Below are 23,307 nucleotides of genomic sequence, written 5' to 3'. Positions count from 1 at the left end.
TAATCTTGATTTGACAATGTTTCTATCGAACGGGTCTCGCAGTATTTTTTGTTTAAATTATCAACAACTCTCTCTCTTTCTCTTTAATCGCATTTCAACATGAAAAAAACTTGCTATATAGAATACGTAGAATTTTTTAGTCGATATTAAAAGAATCGAATAATCCGTTAACCTTCTAAATATATACGAAACGCTAGATCTATCTTAGATAACACTTAACTGACCTTTACCTACAGTATCGTATAACCAGTGAGACACTTAAGCTGTGACTATCAGTGCCTCGCGTATACTTTATACAGGCCTTAATGCAAGTCGAGTCGGGAAGATTGGTTCCAGGCGTTGAGCTCACTGACTTGGCGCACGTAGTGCTATACCGTGAGTCTAGTCCTGCCGTGGGTGTGCGACAGAGCGAGACGGAAATATCTCGGGCAACTATACGAGCTGGAGAGAGCAGGTGAGATAATGAGCACAAGCGGGAGAAGGAGGAGGAGAGGCTGAGAGAGGGAGAGGACGCGTATACGTGAGCTGCGCTCGAGAGGAGCTCACGTAGAAGGAAAAGGAGAGGAAGGGAACACTCGCGGAAAGAGAGAGGCGAGCAACCAAGAGGCAACTGTTGGCCAATGAGACACCAGGCTAGCTATGACGTCGTCGTTGTCTCACGTCCGAGTCTCACCAAAAGTCTTCTCCGGGTACCAGTTCGTCCGCGGTCTCCCGGCTGGACGACGAAGAGGTCGTCTTTTCGACCATATCACCGCATCGTGGTCGCTTTTTTTTTATTAATTTCCTTTTCCGCGCAGTGAAACACAAACTCAGTCAAGATTGCATCCTGGATACGCGGAAGGATTGAGGCGGAAGGAGGCTGCTGCTGTCAGCCATGGGGACGGGTAAGTTTTGGTCTCTCTGGAGAACGATCTGTTTCTCGCGCCTTTTTCCGAACGTCCGGTATTGTTCCGTTCCGGTGTACAATCCCTTCTCTGATGGGTATCGTTTTCACACCGTACCAATCAGCGGCTTCGTCTTGAGAAACGTCAAATCACGTGGAAACCAATCTGAGAAAATTGATAAATCTGTTAAGTTTGCACTATGAACGTGAGGTTCAATGATCTCTTTCGCGAGAGGTGTGATTGCTTGATAAACGGTTCAACAAGACGGATCGCTTGGTCCATGCTGTTGCAAATCTTTGGAAGATCATCGACGCGTTAACAAGGCTTTGATCTCTTCGGAAGTCAAGGTCTAGATTATTCGCTAATGTTAACTGAAATCATTCCGGACTAGATCGCTCAAGGACGCGAGTAGAGCAACATTCGTCCTCGTTAAACTCCGCTTATCCTTAAACTTGTTCTTCATCGTCTCTCGCGCGCTTAATGTCAGTTTAACATATCGATTTTTGCTCGCAATTTTGGAGCAATTTAAAGATTTTTGCGCGATGTTTGTATATATTTTTTTTTCTTGAAGAGGTTGTTTATCCCTAATGTATATTTTATCATCGATATCATGTTTTACTGATTTAATTCGATATTAAAATATATAAAAATATTATTTTGCTTTGCCTTTTCGAGTTGATCTTTTCTCTTCGAAGATTCCTGCGACCGTCGACTGACTTCTCTTACGCACTTTCATCTGGTCATTTTTGGTAACAGAATATTCAGGTTAACTTTTACATGGTTATTAACTGAAGAAAGGTATCGACTGAAGAGTATATTACATTTCGATCAAGATTTTTTTCTAAAATGATGAATTTATCTGATTTATTTACTGGCTTTTATTTCGAACATCTCTCGCGAAGTGAAAATCTCTGTACCATTGTATGCTTTTGTCGTGAAATTAAACGTCTACTGGTATTACATCAGGATGTACATCAGTGCCGACCTTTAGCACATCCTTTAGGCAGATGGTGTCAAGGATGTGCACGAGGTGTGTTGGCGGCTCGATCAGAAATTATGCGGTTGTCTGGGCGTAACGCAAATCAGATACCTATTTTTTTATGCGCTAGAATAAATATATACTTCTTTCTTCAACGCGCATTTGATTTACGGACAAATGATTTCGATATTTTTTTACCTTTCGCCCTGTATATATATATATATATATATATATATATATATATATATATATATATATTTATCTTGGTAATAGCAACTCTGTATTAAAAGCTCTTAAAAGTATTGAGCAATCGAGCATGTAAGTAATATCTGTAGTCTTTCGCTCTAGAAAATGATTGAAAGTAATCGCATCATAGGATATTTTGTACCATGTCGGTGTGTGCAAACACTTTAATCACTTTAGAAAGTGGCGGCAATATATATATATATATATATGTGTGTATGTGTATGTCGACGCAGACATTCGGTTGGCCCACTTTAAAAAAAAAGAATGGACCAACACGGATTCAACTGATTGATTAAGAATTCACGATGATTTATTCCGACTACATTTTATCAGAATTGATTAGTTTCCGGTAATTAAATTTTTACGGATATTATGCGATTACTACACTCCAGTTTAGTCTAAATGCGAATGGAAAAATTAATCTATAGATAATAAGTTAGCATGACGTTTGTATACAAACGTCATGCCTTTCGGCATTTTGTAACGAGACTAGTTGCGCAAATTCAAATGACGTAAATAAAATTATTTGAGATTTCAATCGTAATTTCTTGCTTAGAAACTCAGTGTCTCAGTATTTAATTTTTTACCTATTAATCGCTTATTCACTACTATTATTAAACTTTAATCTCTAGATATTTATTCTTTATTTTTAACAAGATATTATATATTTATACAAGATGAAGGATATTAGATTGATGAAGTAAATAGCAGCAAAGAAAAAATAACTTATTAGTTTATTCGTTGCATTTCAAGACGAAACGATAAACTCTTCACGTTGTTAATAAATTGAATGACAATTACGTACGTAATATTAATACCGGAAAAAAAGAAAGTTTTATTCTTTATATTAAGAAGCCGAAACTCGTCAAGCTTGTCAGTAAACGCGTGACAGACTCGCACGATCTAAAAGCCAGTTTTATTGCTTTATTCTCGCCGCTTCTAGCGAGCATGCTCCAAAATGCGGTGTGATAATCTCAAGTTAATATTTTCCATGACAAAACGCACTTCCATTGTGAACTATGGAGCCGGTTTTGACCGCGAGTGCGCGCGCGCCCGAGATGTTAAAGTCACTCGTGCAAAAAAGGCCTATGATGCGACCGGAGACGACAACAATTAAGAAATAAGAGGAAAAAACGGTCGCGAGTGCAGCATTTAGTGAGTGAGCAATGCGATTTGCCAAGAATATCCGCCAAGTGACTAATAATAAGTGATCTCTGAGCGATCTTTATGGATTGTTTGGCGCCGTTGCATCTAAAGAGGTAAACGCAAGTCTCTATTTTTAACTTTTTCATTCCCGAATTATACGTAAAGAGCGTAAAAGAATTAATGTACATTTAAATACATATTTTAATAGACATTTAAATATTTTTTTCTAGTACAGATTTTATGCTTAAAACACATATATTTATATAAATATAATTCACCGATATTTATATCTACATTGGAAGTGAGAAAGTTAACGATTATGCCATTCGATTTACCGAATAAACGCTTGCATTATCTCACTAATGCATTCGCAAATGCGTCTCGTTCCATGAGTTGTTGCTCAACGATTACCGCTTTGTTTTCCGGAATTACTTGATATTACGTGCGATTGTCATTACCATTGTCGAGCGCAATACACTCTCTATTACTTGTCGATTTATTTAGCACGATTCGAGTGAGCGTGACCGTCGTCGTCGTCGGTTTAGATCGATAGCGAAAGGTTCGACACTACCGAGGTCGCGGTTATGCGTAGAACCCGCAGTTTAGACGATTACAATAGAAATGCTGAAAATTAGTGTGCTCAAGTAAATAGACGTGATGGTCGATTAGCTGTGTTGCGGTTCGATATCTCGTTTAATACTCCGTTTCAGAGAGGAATGATAGAAATCAAATAATAATACAAAAAGTAATAATTTTATATAAATGAAGATTATACTTTTATTTCTCGTATTTGTGAAACGAAAATTTTATAGATATTTCTACACTTATATTGTTGTAATTTGATGAATATTTTATGTAAATTTGTACTAGAGAGTATAAGTTGCAGCTTTAACAAAATAATGCAATAAATTATCTTTATATAGATAAATGTGACCGCATGTTGTCGATTTTATTTTAACAAAGATCGAATAACTTTACCTTGAAAATATCTGTTCAATTTAAGAAACATGTTAATAATTTAATATATTTAAAAGAAATTGTTGTTGAAACAATAAAAATTTTACAGTAGCTCATGAATAATTTTTTTATTTGAAATAATTTGTTAATAAAATTTTATGATACTAATAATGCTATTATTTTTGTTTTATCATCTTTCTTTATATATTAATACATTTTCCTTTGTTATTTTTATGTTGGTGTAATAAAGATATTCTTAAATGAAAAATTATTACCTATAGCATGTAACACTATTAATTAAAATAATATTTTATATTTATACAATTATATTGTAACATATAAACTCTACTTAAAACATATATTTAAAGAATATTTAAAACATAGTAAATGAATCAATATATCAATTTAATATCTTCACAATTTCATGTAATAAGATAAAACTGTGTCGTGAACATTATTTGAAATACTAGCTCCTCCAAATTACGTAGCATTACACTCACTAACTTTCTAACTATTATCGTAAATAAAAGCATCGTTGTGTGTAAGTTTCGCATAGCGTGCCCGACATTATTTCTTTCGTAATATACTCATATTTAATGTCTTATTCAATATTTTCGAGAGAAATAGTTTATATATTGTAAACATTATTTTTATCTTTAAAAGTATGTGTGTTATAGTTCGAAAATATATTTAGTATTAATACTAACGTTCAAAAAGAGAAATTAACAAGGTGTCTACTTCCTGGAAAAAACATGGAAAATCTAGAATTGTCAGGAATTTCTCTTCTATCTGAAAAAGTTAAGGAAATCATGAAAGTTTCTTGGAATTATCAGGGAATTCTCTTTCTGATAATTTTATTCTCATTGCAAAGTCAGCCGTGTTGTACATGTGAAACGGGCGTCTCACTTTACGGAAACTCATTAAGTGTTGCGAGTTTTATTTTTAATAATTCTAGAATTCTTTATAGATTAAACAAATAGTTCTATTAAATGGGCTAATTAAATAAAAAAAAATTACTCGGAAATTGAGACGCTAAGTTTACGCTGCATCTTACTTTGTTCGATTTTTTTAGCATTTCTTATCACATTTTAAACGTTTGAAAATTCTAAAATATCTATTAATATGCATAAAAATACACATCGAATTTTTTGTATGTATATAATGCGTTGTACCCAGTGATTTTATTATTATTCGTGCGGCGATACTTAAGCGGGAAGATACCAGTCCGACATAGATTTCGTGTATCAATAAAGTAGTAAGTATCGAAATCGGGAGTATCGTACAAAATGTCACTCGAGTGTTTTACGAGTATTTTTGAAGATACATTAACGAAGGATTAGCAGAGGAGCAGGCCTGAGATGGCACTTTTGTGAGAGCAGTCGGATAATTTATTACGTATGAGATAATTTATTATTCATATCACGGAATTAATTTTTTTTTTGCCGCTCTAACTAACAGTGTATTTCGTGCAATTCCATTTGGGTGTGCGTGCAGCTGACCACTCGTGGAAACTCATTAATTGTTGAGAGTTTTTGCTTCATTTTTAATAGTTCTAGAATTCTTGATAGAAACAAATAATGCCGGTTATTAAAAGAATAGTCTGGGAAAAAATCGGAACAAATTGAGACGCTAGATTCATGCATCTTACTTTATCCTTCGATGACTTTTTTTTGCCCTAATAATTCTATAAAAACTCCTATACATAAAAATTATTAGAATATTATTGCAATAATTAATTAAAAATTATTAAAATATAATTATACAAATTAGATCAGCCGGGACGCTGGACGTAAATGAGATTTCGTGTTATATCGGCGTCTTGATTTAATTTGTTTAATAAATATTTTAATAATTTTTACACATATCTAGAACCCTATTCAGAAAATAAGTGATTGTAAAACAACAAAATTTCATTAGAGTCAATAAAACTATCGAAATACGACCAGTGTATTTATACGTCAACTTACAATCAGTATTTATATACGTTTGGCGTTTTGAACCATCTAATTTGTTTAATAAATATACTAATAATTTTATGTACAGAACTCTTACTCTCTCTGGAAATTAAAAGTGATTGTAGAGTAACACGAAATTTCATTAATCGATATAACTATTGTAATATGATCAGCGTTTAATTTGGCAATTTAATTTGTTTAATTAATATTTTAATAATTGTTACAAACATTAAATATGAAGTACATATTCTTTGTAATTTTTAATATAGATAAAAGAATGAAAATTTTATGCAAATGAAAAATGTTTATTCTATTCAAGTTTTTTAAGTATAAATCTAGCATCTTGAAACTTAAGAGGCTGTGTTTTTTCTTTGTATGAATGAAAAACAATAGATACGCATGTAATAAAAATTTTTATTTTAGAGAAAGTTGTAAAAATTTTAAAAATATTCTCTTTATTTAGAATTTTGCAAAAATATCTGGAAAATTAGGGAATTTTAGAAATATCTGCATGATTATTCTCTTATTTAATAATTATGATAGTGTTATGAAATATATTTAAAATGTAAAGAAAGCTAATTTTGTTGAAAATAAATAGGAAAAAAATGCAAATCAGCAAATTCATTAATAATTCATAATAAGAAATGAATTTGCTAATATATTCTGTTTTTTTTTTGTACGAATAGTCAGAGAGATCAAAATTTTTTAATGACTCACGAGTGACCCGATTTAAATTTAGTGCTGACAACCTGTTTGCATGCGTATTGCACGCACGAGGCAGAGTTTAAACGTGTTCTATTGATCACAACCGTTGATCTGGATCTCTTTGCTGGAAATAATTAATAAGCATAGCAGAGCCATCCTTGGCAACATTTGATTATTCGTCTGCGGCAACTCGTGATTGCTCTTTCGTGGTATTGCGGTACGACACTTTCGTCGCCGACGTCTTCAGGGAAATGCGATCTATTATTACGATATCCTTATAGGTACAGTTCCTCTGTTTTTATCGTTAAGTCTTATTCTTAGATTTATCGGGTTCGCGTTAATATAAAAATTCCATCGGATCTCATTCAAGTTTATGTGTGTAAACGATATACCACGAATACATATTGACACCTTATATTGCAAGATTAACTTTAAATAGATCTATCTAGCTTATAAAGATTGTAAGATCTAACAAATATTTCTTTATAATTTCTTTTTATCCATTATAATTATAATTATTATTGTTATATATATATATATATATATATATGGATTATTATTTTTTAAACAACTTTATACTAACTAAAAACTAATAAAACTGAGTTTTTTTTATATTAAGAAATCAATTTAAATTTAAGTTATTAATAAACTACAGAAATTTTTGACTAAATTCTTATATAATTTATGAAAATTTTATATAGAATTATATTTATTTAAAATAGTTCGGAAATTGTACGTCTCACCAAATCCTTGTATATCGTACATTTTTATCAGGAAACTTCCGCGGATCGTGATGTATCTTCGTATCTGTTTTCCTCCACGACCCTTTAATTAGTCTGAAAGCTGAAATCAACTCACGGATTGTGGATTGAGTTGATCAAAACATTGCCCTACGGGTAATCTTCCGTCTAGAGCCGGTAATCTTCGCCTGTATGATTCGTTATTATCTCGGTTTTTTTAGGACATAGTAGAAACAATATCCCTTTTTTTCACTTTATCCTTTATTATAGTGGGGACACAATTGTCAATCTAAGCCGATAAAATATTGCAAATAAAAAATTTCCCTACGCATCTTATCAAACACTCAAAAAAATAATCTTGCAACTTTAACAAAAATTTTCTAGGTGTAAAAAATTAACTGAAACAGATAAATTATTAGTAAATACTGTGATACTGCATATATTTTGCACTTAATCGATTTAAATAACAGAGACAGAATTTATATCTGTACTATTAGTGTAATTTAGACAAGAAATGTTTCTGTAATGCCTATCTTTAAGGCTTATTATAATTGTCAAGGACAATTATATTTGTGATTGATATTTGGCAATGGGACCTAAATTTTCTAGAGGTATTACTAGAATATTGCTGTTATAAATTCTATATATGATATCCAAATAATGTTCTAACAGATACAAAAAATAGCAATAAATTTTAATCGAGACATCTAGAAATCTATCTACATCAGCAAAATATTTTTTTGAGTGAAGCGCAGTAAATTTCCGAGCGTTATTTTACGAAGAAAATTAACAAGGCGCAAGATTTAAAGGCCTTTTCTCGCGATATACAATTTCAATTTTGAGTTCTCTGTTCGCTCAGAACTCGGATTGCAATTTCGTCAATATTACGTCTTTCAAAGACGCGAGATGTGCGCGAAAGGGTAATTTAGCTCCGACGATCGCCGGGAGACTGTATTATCGTCGTGAGACCCGAGGATTCCCGCGATTGTTTCCGTCGTGGCTGCATTCCCGGCGATCCGGAGCGGCCCTCTGAGGTCAGCGGCGGTTGCAGTTGCAACGGCCATATCTCGCGCGTTGCTCGTCCTTTCTGCGAGATGAAGAAGAGCGGGATATACTCACGTCTGTATAAATCCGGCTCAGAGAGGCAGCCCGACTGATATTTCACTGTTCTAAATCACACGAGTGCGCACGTGCACAGGTGCAAATGCACGGCTATGCGTATGCAAATGCATAAGTTTCGTGGAGGGGAAGGGGAGGACGGAGGGGTTGCAGCGGTCGTTATGGTTGATGGACGATCGCGATGGTTGTATGACTGTCTAAGTATATTCTCTAGTATAAACGTGTAACAGGACCGAGTACAATTTAAAATAATTAATGGCAAAAAAGTAATATGACAATTTGAAGAAGTCACACTCCGTACTCCTTTTCTTCTCTTCCTCGGGGATAATGCGGTATATATATGTTTAATACATCTTGCCGGGATTTATTTACGAGTTAAAGATTATACGTTATTTGCCACATTCCGCGAAGGGCGGAAGATTGCAATTAACGACTCGCTCTTGCAAATTTATACCGATCTACCTGTTGCGCTGGAATTTAATTCTCCGACGTTACGTATCTACTTTTCACATTTTAATTTGCAACTATACGAAGCACCATCGTACATGTTCTTCGTAAAGCCGGTTTCACCGGCGGCGATTATCTCGAGCCTTGATTTTCGCCGATTCTCCTTCGTCGATTCTCTTTCTAGGAGTACAACTAGGAAGAGATAATTTTGCAGAATTTTTTTTTCCTCACCGTACATTCAGATGTGTCATCCGACTGTCACCTCGTATTGACATTGAACGCGCTCTTACATTTAGCAAATAGCACGTAATATTAAATATTTAACAGCAAATATGAGACGAAAATGGGTAAAGTGAAAAAAAAGTATCACTTGATCCTATGAGCGCGAAGTTAAACGAAGGTAAACCGGCAACTAATGTATAAAAATAAAATAATATCGCATTTTAAATTAATATCACATTACCAGACTCTGTTGATGCAACGTAATATAAGGGAAAATAAGAAAAAAGATAACAAGTAAATTTGCATGAAAATCTTGAAATTGCATGAAAGATAAGAAAATTATACGCGGCACGCGTGGCAATTTGGACCACCAAAGTATACATCGAACAATCAAACGCTATTATACGGTATAAAGGCAACGATTTAAAAATTTATATTCTGTGAAAAATTTATAACGTCGTTACGTCGTTGCCGACGATGTAACGCGATAAGCTGCGAATCTCGTCGATGATCTCACTCGCGAAAAAAGAGCAAAGATCATGAACTATTTACCACATTCCGTCGAGAGTGGGAGATCGTAATTAGAGAAGTTATATCCTCGAGAAAAAATCTCCGCGGAACACGTTAGCGTCTATCTCATGCAGACTTTTGTTTTTCTCTCTCTCTCTCTCTCTCTCTCTCTCTTGCCAATCCTGACACAAAATCCTCAAGCGCTATAAATAACACGTAACCGTGTATAGACACCGAAATGTGCATTACGCCCTTCTTCTCGGCCGATAATTTTTCCTTGACGTGCCGTTTACCCCCGGCAGTATATTAAAATTACGTTTTAGTTACGCTACCGTGTAATATATATGTACGCACGCGCGTAAGAGCGGGGAGGAGTTCTTACGGGATAGATTCCTATACGAGACGATGATGATTAACCGTGAGGTCGATCGGTTACGCCGATGTCCACGTCAAGCCGCGCGAAAGTGGCCGAGGCGCGGTTGTCCATTGCCGATTATAGGCATCCTCCGTTCCTGAGAGAGGAACGGAGGAGCTCTCGCCTCTTCCTTCGCTCGCTCGCGCGCGCGAGAGAGAAAGGAAGAGAGTGCACGCGCGAGTATATCCGCCGTGTGTGTATGTGTGTGTGTGTGTGTGTGTGTGTGTGTGTGTGTGAGACTCTGCGTGTGAGCATCAGTAATGCCGATCTTTCCTCTCCCCTCGTCTTTTCCCCCAGAAGTATTTTTTTCGGTCACAAATGAGTACACCTTGTGACCTTCCATCTCGCATTCCATCGAGCAGCCGCGCGGCAAGTCGCGTCGGCGTGGCTGAAAGAGCCGGGAGGATAAAAAGGGCCGCTCTCGTATCGTGATCGCTAAATTATCAATCAAACGAAGGATGAGCTTTTAACGCCGCGCGCGTGTTCCAAGGATCACGCGCGCGCGCGCGCGCGCGCTAGAAACTTGATTATTATGTAATTTATCTGTTAATTATATAGTTATGATCATCTCTTTCAGAGCATGCCTACCGTGTTCGCATGTTCACGAAACTCTCGTAATCTCGAAATCTATTAATAGGAAATATATTTATGGATTAGCATTTTTTTATATACACATTTTAATCATTCAACATGAATCATTCAAGAATCATCATCGAAATATTGTAAGGAGATATTTATAGAAGTCGAGAAAAATTCTGACGTGACTTCTCTACCAGTGTGTTTAAAGCCACCTATGTGGTAACACAAGTTTCATTTCGCGATCGGATCAAGCCACGCTCGCGAGGAAAGTCATGACGGAAGAAAGAAGGAGCGTAGCCATCGAGATACATTTTCCCTCAGCCCGGTGCATTCTCTCTCTCTCTCTCTTTCTTTCTCTCCTTTCGCTCTCGGTTACGTCTCGGTTGCTGTACGCATCGCGGTCTTTCCACCTTGTGCTCCGCCGCCCAGAAGCGGAGTCTTCTTCGACCTCTCGCGGCCGCCAAGTTTGCAGGCGCCATTACTCGCTCTCTTCCCCTACCTATCGCTGTCCTGCTCCTCTGCCACAACGCGATCTTTCCTCGCACTATCCCTCGCCCTCTGTATATTCCACTTCTACTTCTACTACTACAACTTGTTGCTTCTTCTTCTTCTTCTTCTTCGTCGTAGTCTTCTTCTTATCTCGCTCGTCTCTACGAGTCAAGGACCGTTCTCAAGGAGGTCGCTCTTTTTAACCGAGCGTGCTCTACACGCGGTCTTTGTCTCCGTGAATCGCCTTTACATAGAACGCTATGAATTAACATAGATGAGGTTGCTAGTGAAGATAGATTTATTGTAATCCACTGTGTTTTTGCAAGCTTCGCTTGCATCAGTTTTTTCTGAAAAACGCGCATGGCTGCGCATCTTATTAAGTCTAATTGTAAGAATGCATGACCCTGTTTAACCTTATGCAATATCACGCAAGTACTGTTTATATTGAGTTTGATTTAATATTTATTTTTAATAATATCTATTTATTAAATTAGAATTTTTAATTTTCTATAGGAGCAGAAAAAGATACAACAATCAATGGCGAGAGCTCAATCTTAGCAATTTCGAGATGTCTTATCAAACAGTGTATCTAAAGATTGAGCGGTGAATCTTGTGATCGGAATGATTGAAGAACGATGTTCGATCAGGCTGAACCTGAATAGCTGTAATTTATTACTAAGATTAGATTTTTTTCTAGCTTTATAATCGAAGAAATATTTTTTTCGATATCTTTTATTATATAGTTTTTTATTTTTATCTTGAAATATTTATGATTTTAATCCGAATGCAGTTTAAAATTGTGAAAGTGCTCGAAGCCAAAAGCGACTCCGGACATTCTACAAGGAACAATCTCGTCCATCCGCGCTTTATTATAGTCAGTAATTGCATATTCCCGATGTTTTTGCTTCGTTGTTTTCTTTCCTGCTTCCCTTTTAAGGGCATAAAAACTTTGTCGTACATTCGATACGCATCGGTAGTTAACTATAGGCTCTGGACAGGTACAATCTATGCTAGACAGGTCTTGCTTCAGGGGAATGCATCTTCGAGTGCAGTTACGCATCAGTAAGTTAATTGGGCTTTAATCGAAGGACACATGTAATGCACGCACAATTTGATATAAGAAACGCAACGATTTACACCTGCGTGATGCGTTCAATTAACGGCAATTATCGCAGGATATCTGAATATTTTTTTCTATTCGTGCTGCTTGTATGATTGTTGATGATTTGTGCAAAGAAACTGGAAATAGCTATTTAGTTCAATTAGTAAATATAACATTAATTGCTTAACAATTTTTTTTTCCATTTACATTGTGTAAAGGAAAAATAAATACAAGCATTTTTTATATTAATATAAAAAGTGCTAAGATCGCTAAAAAAATCGATCTCTTTCTCTCTTTCGAATTAAATTAATAGCAATTGATACAATCATTATACCTCGATATAATTCATCGGCACACAAAAGACGCGTAGCGATCTTAATGTTCCTGAAAGTAGAAAGAATAGCCAGGACTCCTTTCTCACAATTTACAAATGATGCTTGATTCCGCTTCCCTTGATTCCTCATCAAGGGAGTTGGAGGAAGAGCTGCTCGGAATTACGTAATGCGTTACGAGCACGTTCTTCCGCTCTCGCGGATTCATGCGAATTCCGCGACTCGTTGATCGACGGCGGATTTAACCGCCGGCGCGATGATGATTACAGTAGATTGTGTAATTCATCTCAACGCACGATGTGCGTTTGCGTCCGACGATCAATAAGACTCGCGCGAGTGTGTTTGACGTTACGTATTATTCGCAAATCACTAGTCATCGCGCGATGCACGTCGTAGAAACGCATCGTGGAAACGGTAAAACGGTGATTTCCGATCAAGGTGTGATAATGACAAAAATAAATCAGCTGTTTGCGTTCGAATAACTAGCTGTCGCGGATCGTGGACACTCAACGGATGATTAATCATTATGTCTGTTTAACTGTAAATACGCGCGCTGTCTTATTATTTGACAAATTCTCTAGATCTGTTATTCCTACTTTATACAGTTGCACGAATGCAATTAAAAAAACGCCATTAATTATATATTTTATGCTTCTCATTAAAGTTGAAATATTCGGTTATTAAATCGAGCGCAAAAATTAATTTAAAAAACAAACGCAGAATTTGTTAAACGAATCCAGTACATTTTTCTAATTAATATCTTACTATAACTTTGTTTTAACGATCGTGAGAAAATGCAACATTTCCTGTTATAAAGATACGTAAAACAAACAAATAGAAACGTAAAAGTCTTAACGTGCGTATTTTCTACTAGCACACTTGCCGATGGAGAGAGAAGGATTGGATATCAAATTATAAACTATTATAATTAGAATCACGGAAACTCGATATTTATCTAGATGTATTATCTATTATAATCGCGCGATATTAATATGCGCTCTTTGCGACAAGACAGATAAATGCGACGTGACGTGCTCGTCGTGTATGCGGTAACTCGATTCACGAGACGTACCGTGATGTAATTTCCCGCGATAATATTTCCACGCATCTAAACGTATATATATATATATATATATATATATATACGCTCTTCTCTTGACCTTCCACCCTTTAACGGTTACGATGCAATTATTTCAGCCTCGACACGACGGTGTCGGAGGGTCACGGCGTAAATTACTTTTCGAGTCTCTTCTGGAGTTCCGAGTCGCGACCACGTACTCCCCATTACTCAGATAATTTGATTATTGTTTCATTGACTGCAGCCGTCACGGGTCTACCGATAATGATCGTCTCGTCGCGAGCGACGCAAGCGACGACGATTCCTTCCGCTAGCCTTGTCTACGAACCGGTTCGTAAGAAGAAGACGTGTTTTAGACGCATGAGACTTGATATCGCAAAAGCTCGGCGAATGCAATAAATAAAAGAGTCTGTAAGAAATTTTATTTTTCCTCCAAAGAAAATAGGTATAAAACGGACGTTCTTTACGCTCATTTTCTACGTCGCGAATATATTATATACATAGTCTCCTACAACGCTGCAGACCTTGGAGCGTTTTTCGACAAAGGTAATTTGAAAAAAGATTTTACAGCTTTTTTTTTTATGTCAGGTCTTGAATTATGCATCCTGAGATAGAAAAGAGAGAGGTAATATTAAAATTTACGCCTCCGCGAGTATATATTCTTATCATGCTTGCATTCCAAATAAGAGTTTTATTTATATTACATTTAGTTTTTACTTATTGCTATTATATGGAAATGTCAAGACAGTTATGATTTTAGAAAATTTGCTTTCATATAATATGTATATAATCGTAATGTAAACGTGTATTTTGCATATTCTTGATCGATCTTTGTATATTCCGAAGCAATTATACTCTTATTCATCGCCCGAAGCTCGTTACGTATATATAAAGAAGGCTATACTTATAACATTTCTTTTTCGTGCATCAAGATTCCCGCCGTTCTGGCGGAACAGATGCATCCTGGGTTCTCTGTTATAAAGTTAGATTACATTCTAATTCCCACTATTTGCATGTTGCTTAACGGGACAATCTATAAGCAAACATTGTAAAGGATACAGCAAATGATGTTTTCTCACCATCTCCGCTGTCTTAAACGTAAGATGACCAATAATTTTCGTATCAAAAGATGGGATAGATGGAGAGTGTATCCACCTCCTCTGCTACCGCAATTATATATCTTATAACGAGAGGGAGACTCAAGGCAGCTAACAAGCGAGAGTATATACAAAGATAAAATTAATCAAGAGTGCATTTATGTTGTTGTCGATATATACATACCTATATATGTGTTGGCGGGGGTAAAAGTAATAATAGCGCTACCGGTGTAGCGTTCTCGCAGAAATGCTCCGAGGAAAAAATACCTTACGATATATGCCGTTAAAACGGTGAATTTTCGCAAGCGCGGCAATCAATTTGCCGACTCGACACAATGGACAACACGTGTTAGACGGCGCGCGGTAAGATTGCCGTAATTTACCGTTTTGTACTAGTCATCTAGGCGTACCTATATATCTTTACGCGTTACTTCCAAACCAATAATAACTAGTCATATTTCCGTGCTGGCTGTACATCTTGTAAGCACCTCGTCGCTGCGGTGATGCGGATGATCTTCTGACATTCCATGCATATATTTCCGTGATTGCATCGCTGTTGTTCACGAGGTGATTCCTCCATGACTCACGTTTCCCTTTTAACTATCACGCAATTATATACGTATATACACATAATACTTATAAACAATACGAGATGCGTGATACTAGTTATAAATTACGAGATAATTTTACTTGGACGAGTCACGTCCAAGGTACAAACTGAATTTATGTCTTTAACGTTGCGTTATATTATTACGAAACGAGAATACTTCTTTTTATTTAAGTCAATAGAATCTTACTGAATTGTTAATTGATATAATGAAAACGTTGTCTCTCTATTTCTTAACGATATTTCTCGTGAGAGAGAATTTTGTTGCGTCAAAGTTGTCTTTTTTTTTCTCGCAAGTTATATTAACCCTCAAACTCTGAACGCGTGGGTAACTGGAGTCCGAGTTAATTTTTGTACTTTAAAATTACTTAAAAAATTTACACATCTTGTTTTAAGTTTAAACTAAAAGTTTATCTAGTAGAGTTGAAGAAAAAATATTTTTAAATACTATATTTATATTATTTGTTAGATCAAGATTTGGAAACATAGATGTTTTATATAAAAATTAATAAAAATTTGAAAAAATAATTTTGAAGAAAAGGCTTCCAGGAATTTTTAGTTCAAAGTTCAAAGTTTACGAAAAAAATACTATATACTATATGTCCACGGCTTTAAAAAAATATAATTATTTGAATGATTGAAAATGGGTAATTTTCAGGTATAAAAAAATGTATTTTTTCCGAGGAAAAATTTTTTTTTAATCTTCAGGTAATTTATTTGAAAGAAAAGTGAAAACAAAATGTAATTTACATTACAATCTACAGCATAAAAATTGATTAATACACGCAACTCCTGTTTGTTGCTCGTTATCATTAACAAAAGATATTTTTAGCATGAAAATAAATGGACACAAAGAAATTAAAGCATTTTTTTTTAGGGAGATTATTATTGTAAATTTATAACTTATTTTTATAAAAAAACGATTAACAGCAGAAAAACAATATTTAAAAAAAATGTATTTATTCACCCTTTCGTATTTAATATACATAAAGCGAATACGTAGGTCATTTGTGTTCGCTTCAGATTTAGATTTGCCAGCATTTTGCACTGAATGAATTGTTTAAATTGTCCTTTCAGTTATAAGTCCTTTTTGACACAAACTTTTTTTTGGATAAGTTTCCAACCTCGAGATTTTATTAATATTTTTTTAAAACAATAGATTAAAAATGGTACAGACACGAAAGATCCACGTGTTCAATTTGAGGGTTAAAGTTAAAGTTATATTCGACGTATGACGGTAAAATCACAACGCCCGATCGATTACGCAAGTCTCATGTACTTATCCTTAACTGGACATGCGTCACTCGGAAAGTTCAATGCTTGCAACAGATCACGCGTGTAGCCTCGTAGCTGATGATTACACTCCTGTCACCGGTCTTCCCATGTTTAGGTACAACATCCGTTAGCGCACGTTTATGTACGTGAGCGAAGAGAAATTTCTGCCAGAAATCAATCGATGTAAATGAGCTCTAAATTCCATACGTCTCTCTGCAAGTTTTCTGCAAATGTACCGTTTCTTTAAAATTTTCATTTAAAATTCAATCAACAGTTCAACTATTTTTTCTTGACGAAATAAGCGTTTTCAATTCTGCAAAAATTCTGTCAAAATAGTTGCATTTTTCAAAGGACTCGTATATATGTGTTGATTGCAATATCACTGATTGCGAGCAATTGCTGCAAATTCTGCACAGCAACGGAAAATTCGTAGATATCCATTCGCATATACGTGATATACGTCGATTATATTTGTACATACATATCCGTTATATTTCACTTCTACTTATAAGAGCGTGGCGATTCCCACACAGCGGGATGATCCGTTTGCAGTATCGTTTGTGGGATTTCAGCGCGTGGGAAAAAAGCATGCGCACGTCAACGGATCGTTATGGCTAATATAGCAATGAAAATTACGATGGAAACTGGTAGATCGCGCGTATTAAATGAAGACGCGGTTCGAGCTAGACAATCATTAACAAAGTGACCTTGACGTGCCACGTCTTGATTTTATCTCGATATTCTGTTCGCTGATTCATTAGTTTTTATATAGACACTCTTAATACATATCTTTATTTTTTTCATCTAAATGTAAAACAAAAATCATTGCGATTGGATATTCTTTATAGATGTATCATTTTCAAGTTATTCAAAATATTTTAGTATTAATACAAATAAACATATTATTTTACATATTGCTTTATTAAATCTGCTCTCTAATTCCATTGTTTTAATTCTATATAAGAAATTTTCTATCTAAGAAAAACACATACATTGCATATTATACATATGTATATATGCAATATATAAAACTTGCACATATTTATATAAAAATTAAAAGAGAACTGTTATTTAGTGCTATAATCTTAACGAAGTGTGCATTTTATGATTAGGCCAGCGATTAATTATCTCGTAAAAAATGTGTGCGCAATATAACGCGAATCTTTTAACGAGGTCGGCGAAGCGAAAAACCTTGGCTCTCTCGATCACACGATCCGTGCAGATATCGCGTTATGCGTCTGTCGGATCTTCGCTTTTCCGCTTCTACTTCCTGCGTCATCTTATGCCTCTCTTGCACTGTCAATTTTTCAATGTTTAAACAAAAAACTAACTTTTCTGTACGTTAGAAAAAAATATATACATTATTTATGTATAAGAAATTAATATGAATAAATAGATGCATTGCACATAGATTTGCGATGAAAAATTGGTATTTTTATAGTTCTAATGCACATTTTAGAATTTTAATTAAACTATCGTAATGCAATTAAGATATCGCTTATAATACTGGTTTTATTTCAGGCATAAAATTGAAAAACTTTTGTTTAGGAAAAATTGAGCTTTATTTGCGAAAAAAATATGTAAAAAAAATGCAAGATGTAGTGTATGTTTCTTGCAATTGTAGCCTCGGTGGCGAGAACCGACAAAATCCGTTATATTCAGCATTAGATCTCCATACGGTACACAGCAATTTTGTTATGGACCGTTAGAAATCGACTGGTGCGAAGGCGGCTTAAATCGCGCATGTTCTTTTTTTAAATCGCTGACACACTAATTTGCCGTGGCGTTGTTACGATGGTATCTTTGCCTCGTCCGCGATCTCTCTTACTTTTCCATTAATTCATGATGCATTCGTGTGTATTTCTCGACTGCGATTAAATTATCAGGGATCCTTATTAACGGCCAGCTAGCAAAAAGACCTTCGAAAAAAAATGAGGCTCATATTGCAGATTGTCACAAATATACACATAATATTGGGAATAAATATTGGCTTGCACGTGGATAAATGAAAAAGTCGCAATTAGCAGAAGAAGAAATGTAAGAAAAAGAAATATAATTAAGAGAACAAGGACACGAATATTTATTCTTAATTTTATCTTTTAATTACATTTCTATTTTTATCATGTGTTTTTCATAAGTTTAAATAGAAAGAGCTAAATAAAATTCTAATTAAATTAATCCAATAATTATTAAACTTATCGATAACATAAAAAGCTTTAATAAAGTTTCTTAAAATTTATAATATGGATAAAATATTTGAATGACTTTATTTTTTGTCTTTAAGTAATTCGATAAGCTTCGTTATTTCTTATGTTTTATTCTCACATTGCATTGCGATTCAATTGTATATTTACGGCATTCGTAGAAAACATAGTTGCAATAAGCTTTACTGTTAGACGGCGCAATAGCAGACGTTTTACGATCGGAAGCTGCTGCTTAGTGAATTGTACATACTTGTAAATAAAAACATGCAGAAAGATATAAAATATATAACGGCACCAGCGCGAACGTCATTATTGAGCGGTAACTTAAGTATGAGCATTCGATATGCCAGGGAAAGATTCTGCCATATGCGTGACGTCGAAGAAAGTATGAAGTATGATTATAATAAACGCGTCAAATAAACCGAGGCACTTACTGCAATCTTGGTGGCAGCTATTGTTAATTAGAATCATTAAATAACGCTATCACGCACCTACTTCGTGACGTTAATTATTACCAGACCGCGTCAAAGTGTCTATCATTATTTTTTCTGTATTAGTATAAATAACAATGCTATAATAACTATATACTATATTATTTTCTTATGTATTTTTCGATTGTAAACAAAAGCAATATTCTTGCATTGAGCGTACAGTGTATAATCTATCGCACGCAATGAACTCGCGGTAAGATAATAGGACGTTTCGACAAGAGTTAGCTGTCAGAGGATAGGATAATCATTGTCCTCCGGCCAAGGTTATCTTTTGCATTAATTTGACTTGAAACAACGTCGCGATAAACGTTGACTGCGTCGATGACGTAAACCTATGTAGACGGCGATCATTATATGCATGGTTAACATTTTTCAAATGTTTCCTATAATTTTGCATTCCGCAGACGCTGTTAATTATTCGATAGGTGTGTTATGATTATACAGAAAAAAAAGTAAGTGTCAAATCAAAATTTATATACTCGTATAAACGCGTTTATTGTTTCATATATACGCAACAATTTATAATCTTCTTAGAAGAAATTAAAAATCTTAAATTTCAACAATATTATAATCTTATTTCAATATTACAATTGTCATTTCAAGAATAAAATAATTATTTCAACTCTAAGAAAATTAATTAATCTTCGATTTGAACATGTGTTATTTTCTATCCAACATTTTTTTCCTCTGCACACACATTCAAGAAAATTATTCTTAAATAACAAGAATATATTTTTGATGGGTAAACTATATAAAATTTCTTCATCCAAGCAAATTTTCTTTGTTTAACGCAATATAATCTCATATCAAGATTTACATTTTGAAATTAAAGATATTGTCAAAATAAGAATATTCTTTTTTTCTGTGCATACAATCGCGTAAAATGTGAGTTACGTTTGTTCTAAATTAATTAATCTTTCACAGTTGATATATCGAGCGAATATAACTTTATTATGGTGTAATATAATCGTGACTTTGACTTTATTAGAACTGACTTTGTTTTATTACAACTTGTCGACGCTATTGTTTAAACTTATTGGGAACGTTGAAATCGATTCGGCGATCAAACGGGGCTTTACGCCCAGTTCGGCCTTACGCCCGTTCATTTGTAACCCAAAGAACTTTCACTTTGCAGTAGAATAATTCTGTTTCGCTTCGCTCGCCGCTCTCGTGATACTCTGGAGTGGGCGTAAGTTTTAGGGCTAAATCTCGCCGTCTACTTTGTACTTGGTTGATTCATACCGGATGTTGCCTCAGGCAAGCGCGATCAACGCTTGATCGTGCTTAGAATTTGGATTTCCTAATAGGATGCGGCAGGTCGAGGCTGCCAAATTCCTCTTGCGAGATGTTAAATGATCATTTATATTTAATTTTGTATATCCATATTTGGTGGAGAAATCAGTGAGAAAAAGAAAAAAATTAATAAAAAAAATTGTGACACTAAAAGTAATATATTATTTTGTTTTAAAATAAATATTTATAATTTATACAATTTTTTGTTTCATCTATTTGTAATTCAATATATGCATTTACATTTGAAATAAAAGTGGGAGAAAAATTTTGATAAAATAATTATATAATTCTTTTTCATTTTTAATATCAAATTTTGGAATTATTTTTATATTAATTATGTCGCAAGAGTCAATATTCATTTATGTGTGAAATAAAAGTTGGAGCAAGAATTTTGATCAAATAATTATGTAATTCTTTTTCATGTTTAATATCAAACTTTAGAATTATTTTTATATTAATTATGTCGCAAGAATCAATATTTATTTATGTGTGAAATAAAAGTTGGAGTAAGAATTTTGATAAAATAATTATATAATTTTTTTTCATTTTTAATATCAAATTTTGATGGAATTATTTTTATATATTAATTATGTTGCAAGAGTCAATATTTATTTATGTGTAATTTAATTTATTATTGTTTATAATTTTTATTGTTTTAAAACATTTTTTTATCGTGTATAATTTTATTTTTTTTTATATAACATATATTATTATAGAAATCGCATCGATATATCATTGAACAACGATTTACTCAAAGTAATTTCGATTGCGTCGGAGTTGATGAATTACGTGATTGAAAGAACTTTCAATCATTCCATAAAACATTCGCTATTTTATGTCAAAGTGTTTAATCTAAAAACTTCCGATTCTAATCACTTGATCGGCAAATATGACGCATAATGCACGGCAAAATTGAATTTTAATTGCCCGTTCCATGAACATCGTCTATCATTTGACGTAACTGGCTGTCTGCACGAAGGATATTGACCTAAACTTCCTTCGTGCGCTCAAGGATCGTTATGAAATGAAGATAATCAGTATACGGCGGCAGGTGTGTTGCAGGAATAGAAGATTCTCCCGGAGGTATCGCGCGAATCCGCTCGCAAATTATATGAATTACCGCGGTGATTACAACGAAAACTGACAAAAGTCAAGGTCGCTGCGCGCGTTATTAGATTATTCCGTTTAGAACGAGAGTGAAATCTACGATTGTGAGAGACACAATATGTGTCTCTCGCTTCCTCTCGCCTTTTGCGAAATTTTATTCGCGCTTTTGTACGAGTTGCTTTACCTTTCAAACGATATTTCTTCCTCTTGTTGTTTTTCACAGGAACCGTTACTCGAATTACGAATTCAGATCTGGAGATCCTCGTGTCGGGTTTTTTTGAACGAAGCCGACTAGCTTTGAATATAAGAATAAAGAAATGCTTTTGAAATTCACAGTCGCGTGTTAAAATTTTGAAAGATTAATTATTATATAATCGCGTGCCAGCGTTTTACTCTTTTATGTTGCACATAGACAGATTCTCCTTAAATGTGAGGAGAAAGTTGCCGCGCATATTTTTGTCTCTAATTAACACAGATAATATGAATAAATATTCATATATGCGTATCGATGCATCTTTACATACATGCAAGTTTGCGAAATGAAAAAAAAAAGACACCGAGTAAGTAGAACGCTGCGGAGCTGCTGTACGTCGTTCCTTTATAACATCATTTTCTATTGTCAGTCGTCTTGCAATTAAACCATTCTCATTCATTAAATCAATTATTTTGTTATGATAACTATCGGAGTTTAATTATATTTCTATCATTTTGTTCTTTTAAAATATATTTTATATTTTATTCGATAGAGATTTTTAGGTCTTAAACAGAGATAACAAATATATTATCTAACAACTAGAACACGCTTGTTCAAACAAAAGAAATTCTTCGTTTGCATTACTTTACTGAGGTATTGCGTAAAAAGGCTCATGCGTGAAATTAGCGCCGTACGTAGGAAGGCTTAAGACGCCGATTATGCAATTAAAGTTATAGACAGTGGGTGCTAAATATGCAAATTCATTCGCAGGCGACATTACAAAGCCGTAAATGTCATTCTTTAAAGGATTGCTGTTGTCATTAATTTGAGACATTACGCAAACCATATGAGACGAATCTATAAAATAAAACTAAATTGTTTCTTCGCTCATTAATGCATTATGTTAAAAATGTCAATCTCTACAAAATTTTAAAAATAGATTTAAAGCGATTTTACTTTACACACACTAGTTGACACACAATTGTTAGGAAAGAATTTTCTGCTCAGAGTAATACGATTTTATACCTTAGCATTTGTATGTGTGTGTCAATCAGTATATATATGACATATTTAATAAAATATATCATAAAATTTCTAAGTAAGCAACTAATTATTATAATATGAGACGTAATAG

At 34.3% G+C, this 23,307-nt stretch overlaps 1 protein-coding gene across 8 annotated transcripts in view; it reads left to right on the top strand.

Annotated features, from left to right (window-relative positions):
- The first annotated feature begins 660 nt into the window (after positions 1–660).
- The window catches only part of Dpy (fibrillin-like protein dumpy), a 108,535-nt gene continuing 85,888 nt past the window's right edge, over positions 661–23,307 (top strand). For 5 of the 8 annotated variants that reach the window (XM_072889002.1, XM_072888997.1, XM_072889001.1 and 2 more), the window contains exon 1: positions 661–884. In XM_072889002.1, coding sequence (XP_072745103.1) covers positions 875–884 — 10 coding nt within the window. In that variant the 5' untranslated portion in view covers positions 661–874. The remainder of the gene's footprint in view (positions 885–23,307) is intronic. The other 3 variants (XM_072889004.1, XM_072889003.1, XM_072889005.1) reach the window with 2 other exon arrangements.

Source organism: Anoplolepis gracilipes, chromosome 3 (assembly GCF_047496725.1).
Source record: "Anoplolepis gracilipes chromosome 3, ASM4749672v1, whole genome shotgun sequence".
NCBI classification, from domain to species: Eukaryota; Metazoa; Arthropoda; class Insecta; order Hymenoptera; family Formicidae; genus Anoplolepis; species Anoplolepis gracilipes.
Note: the sequence above shows the minus strand (reverse complement) of the source record. Positions and strands in the feature narration are given on the sequence as shown.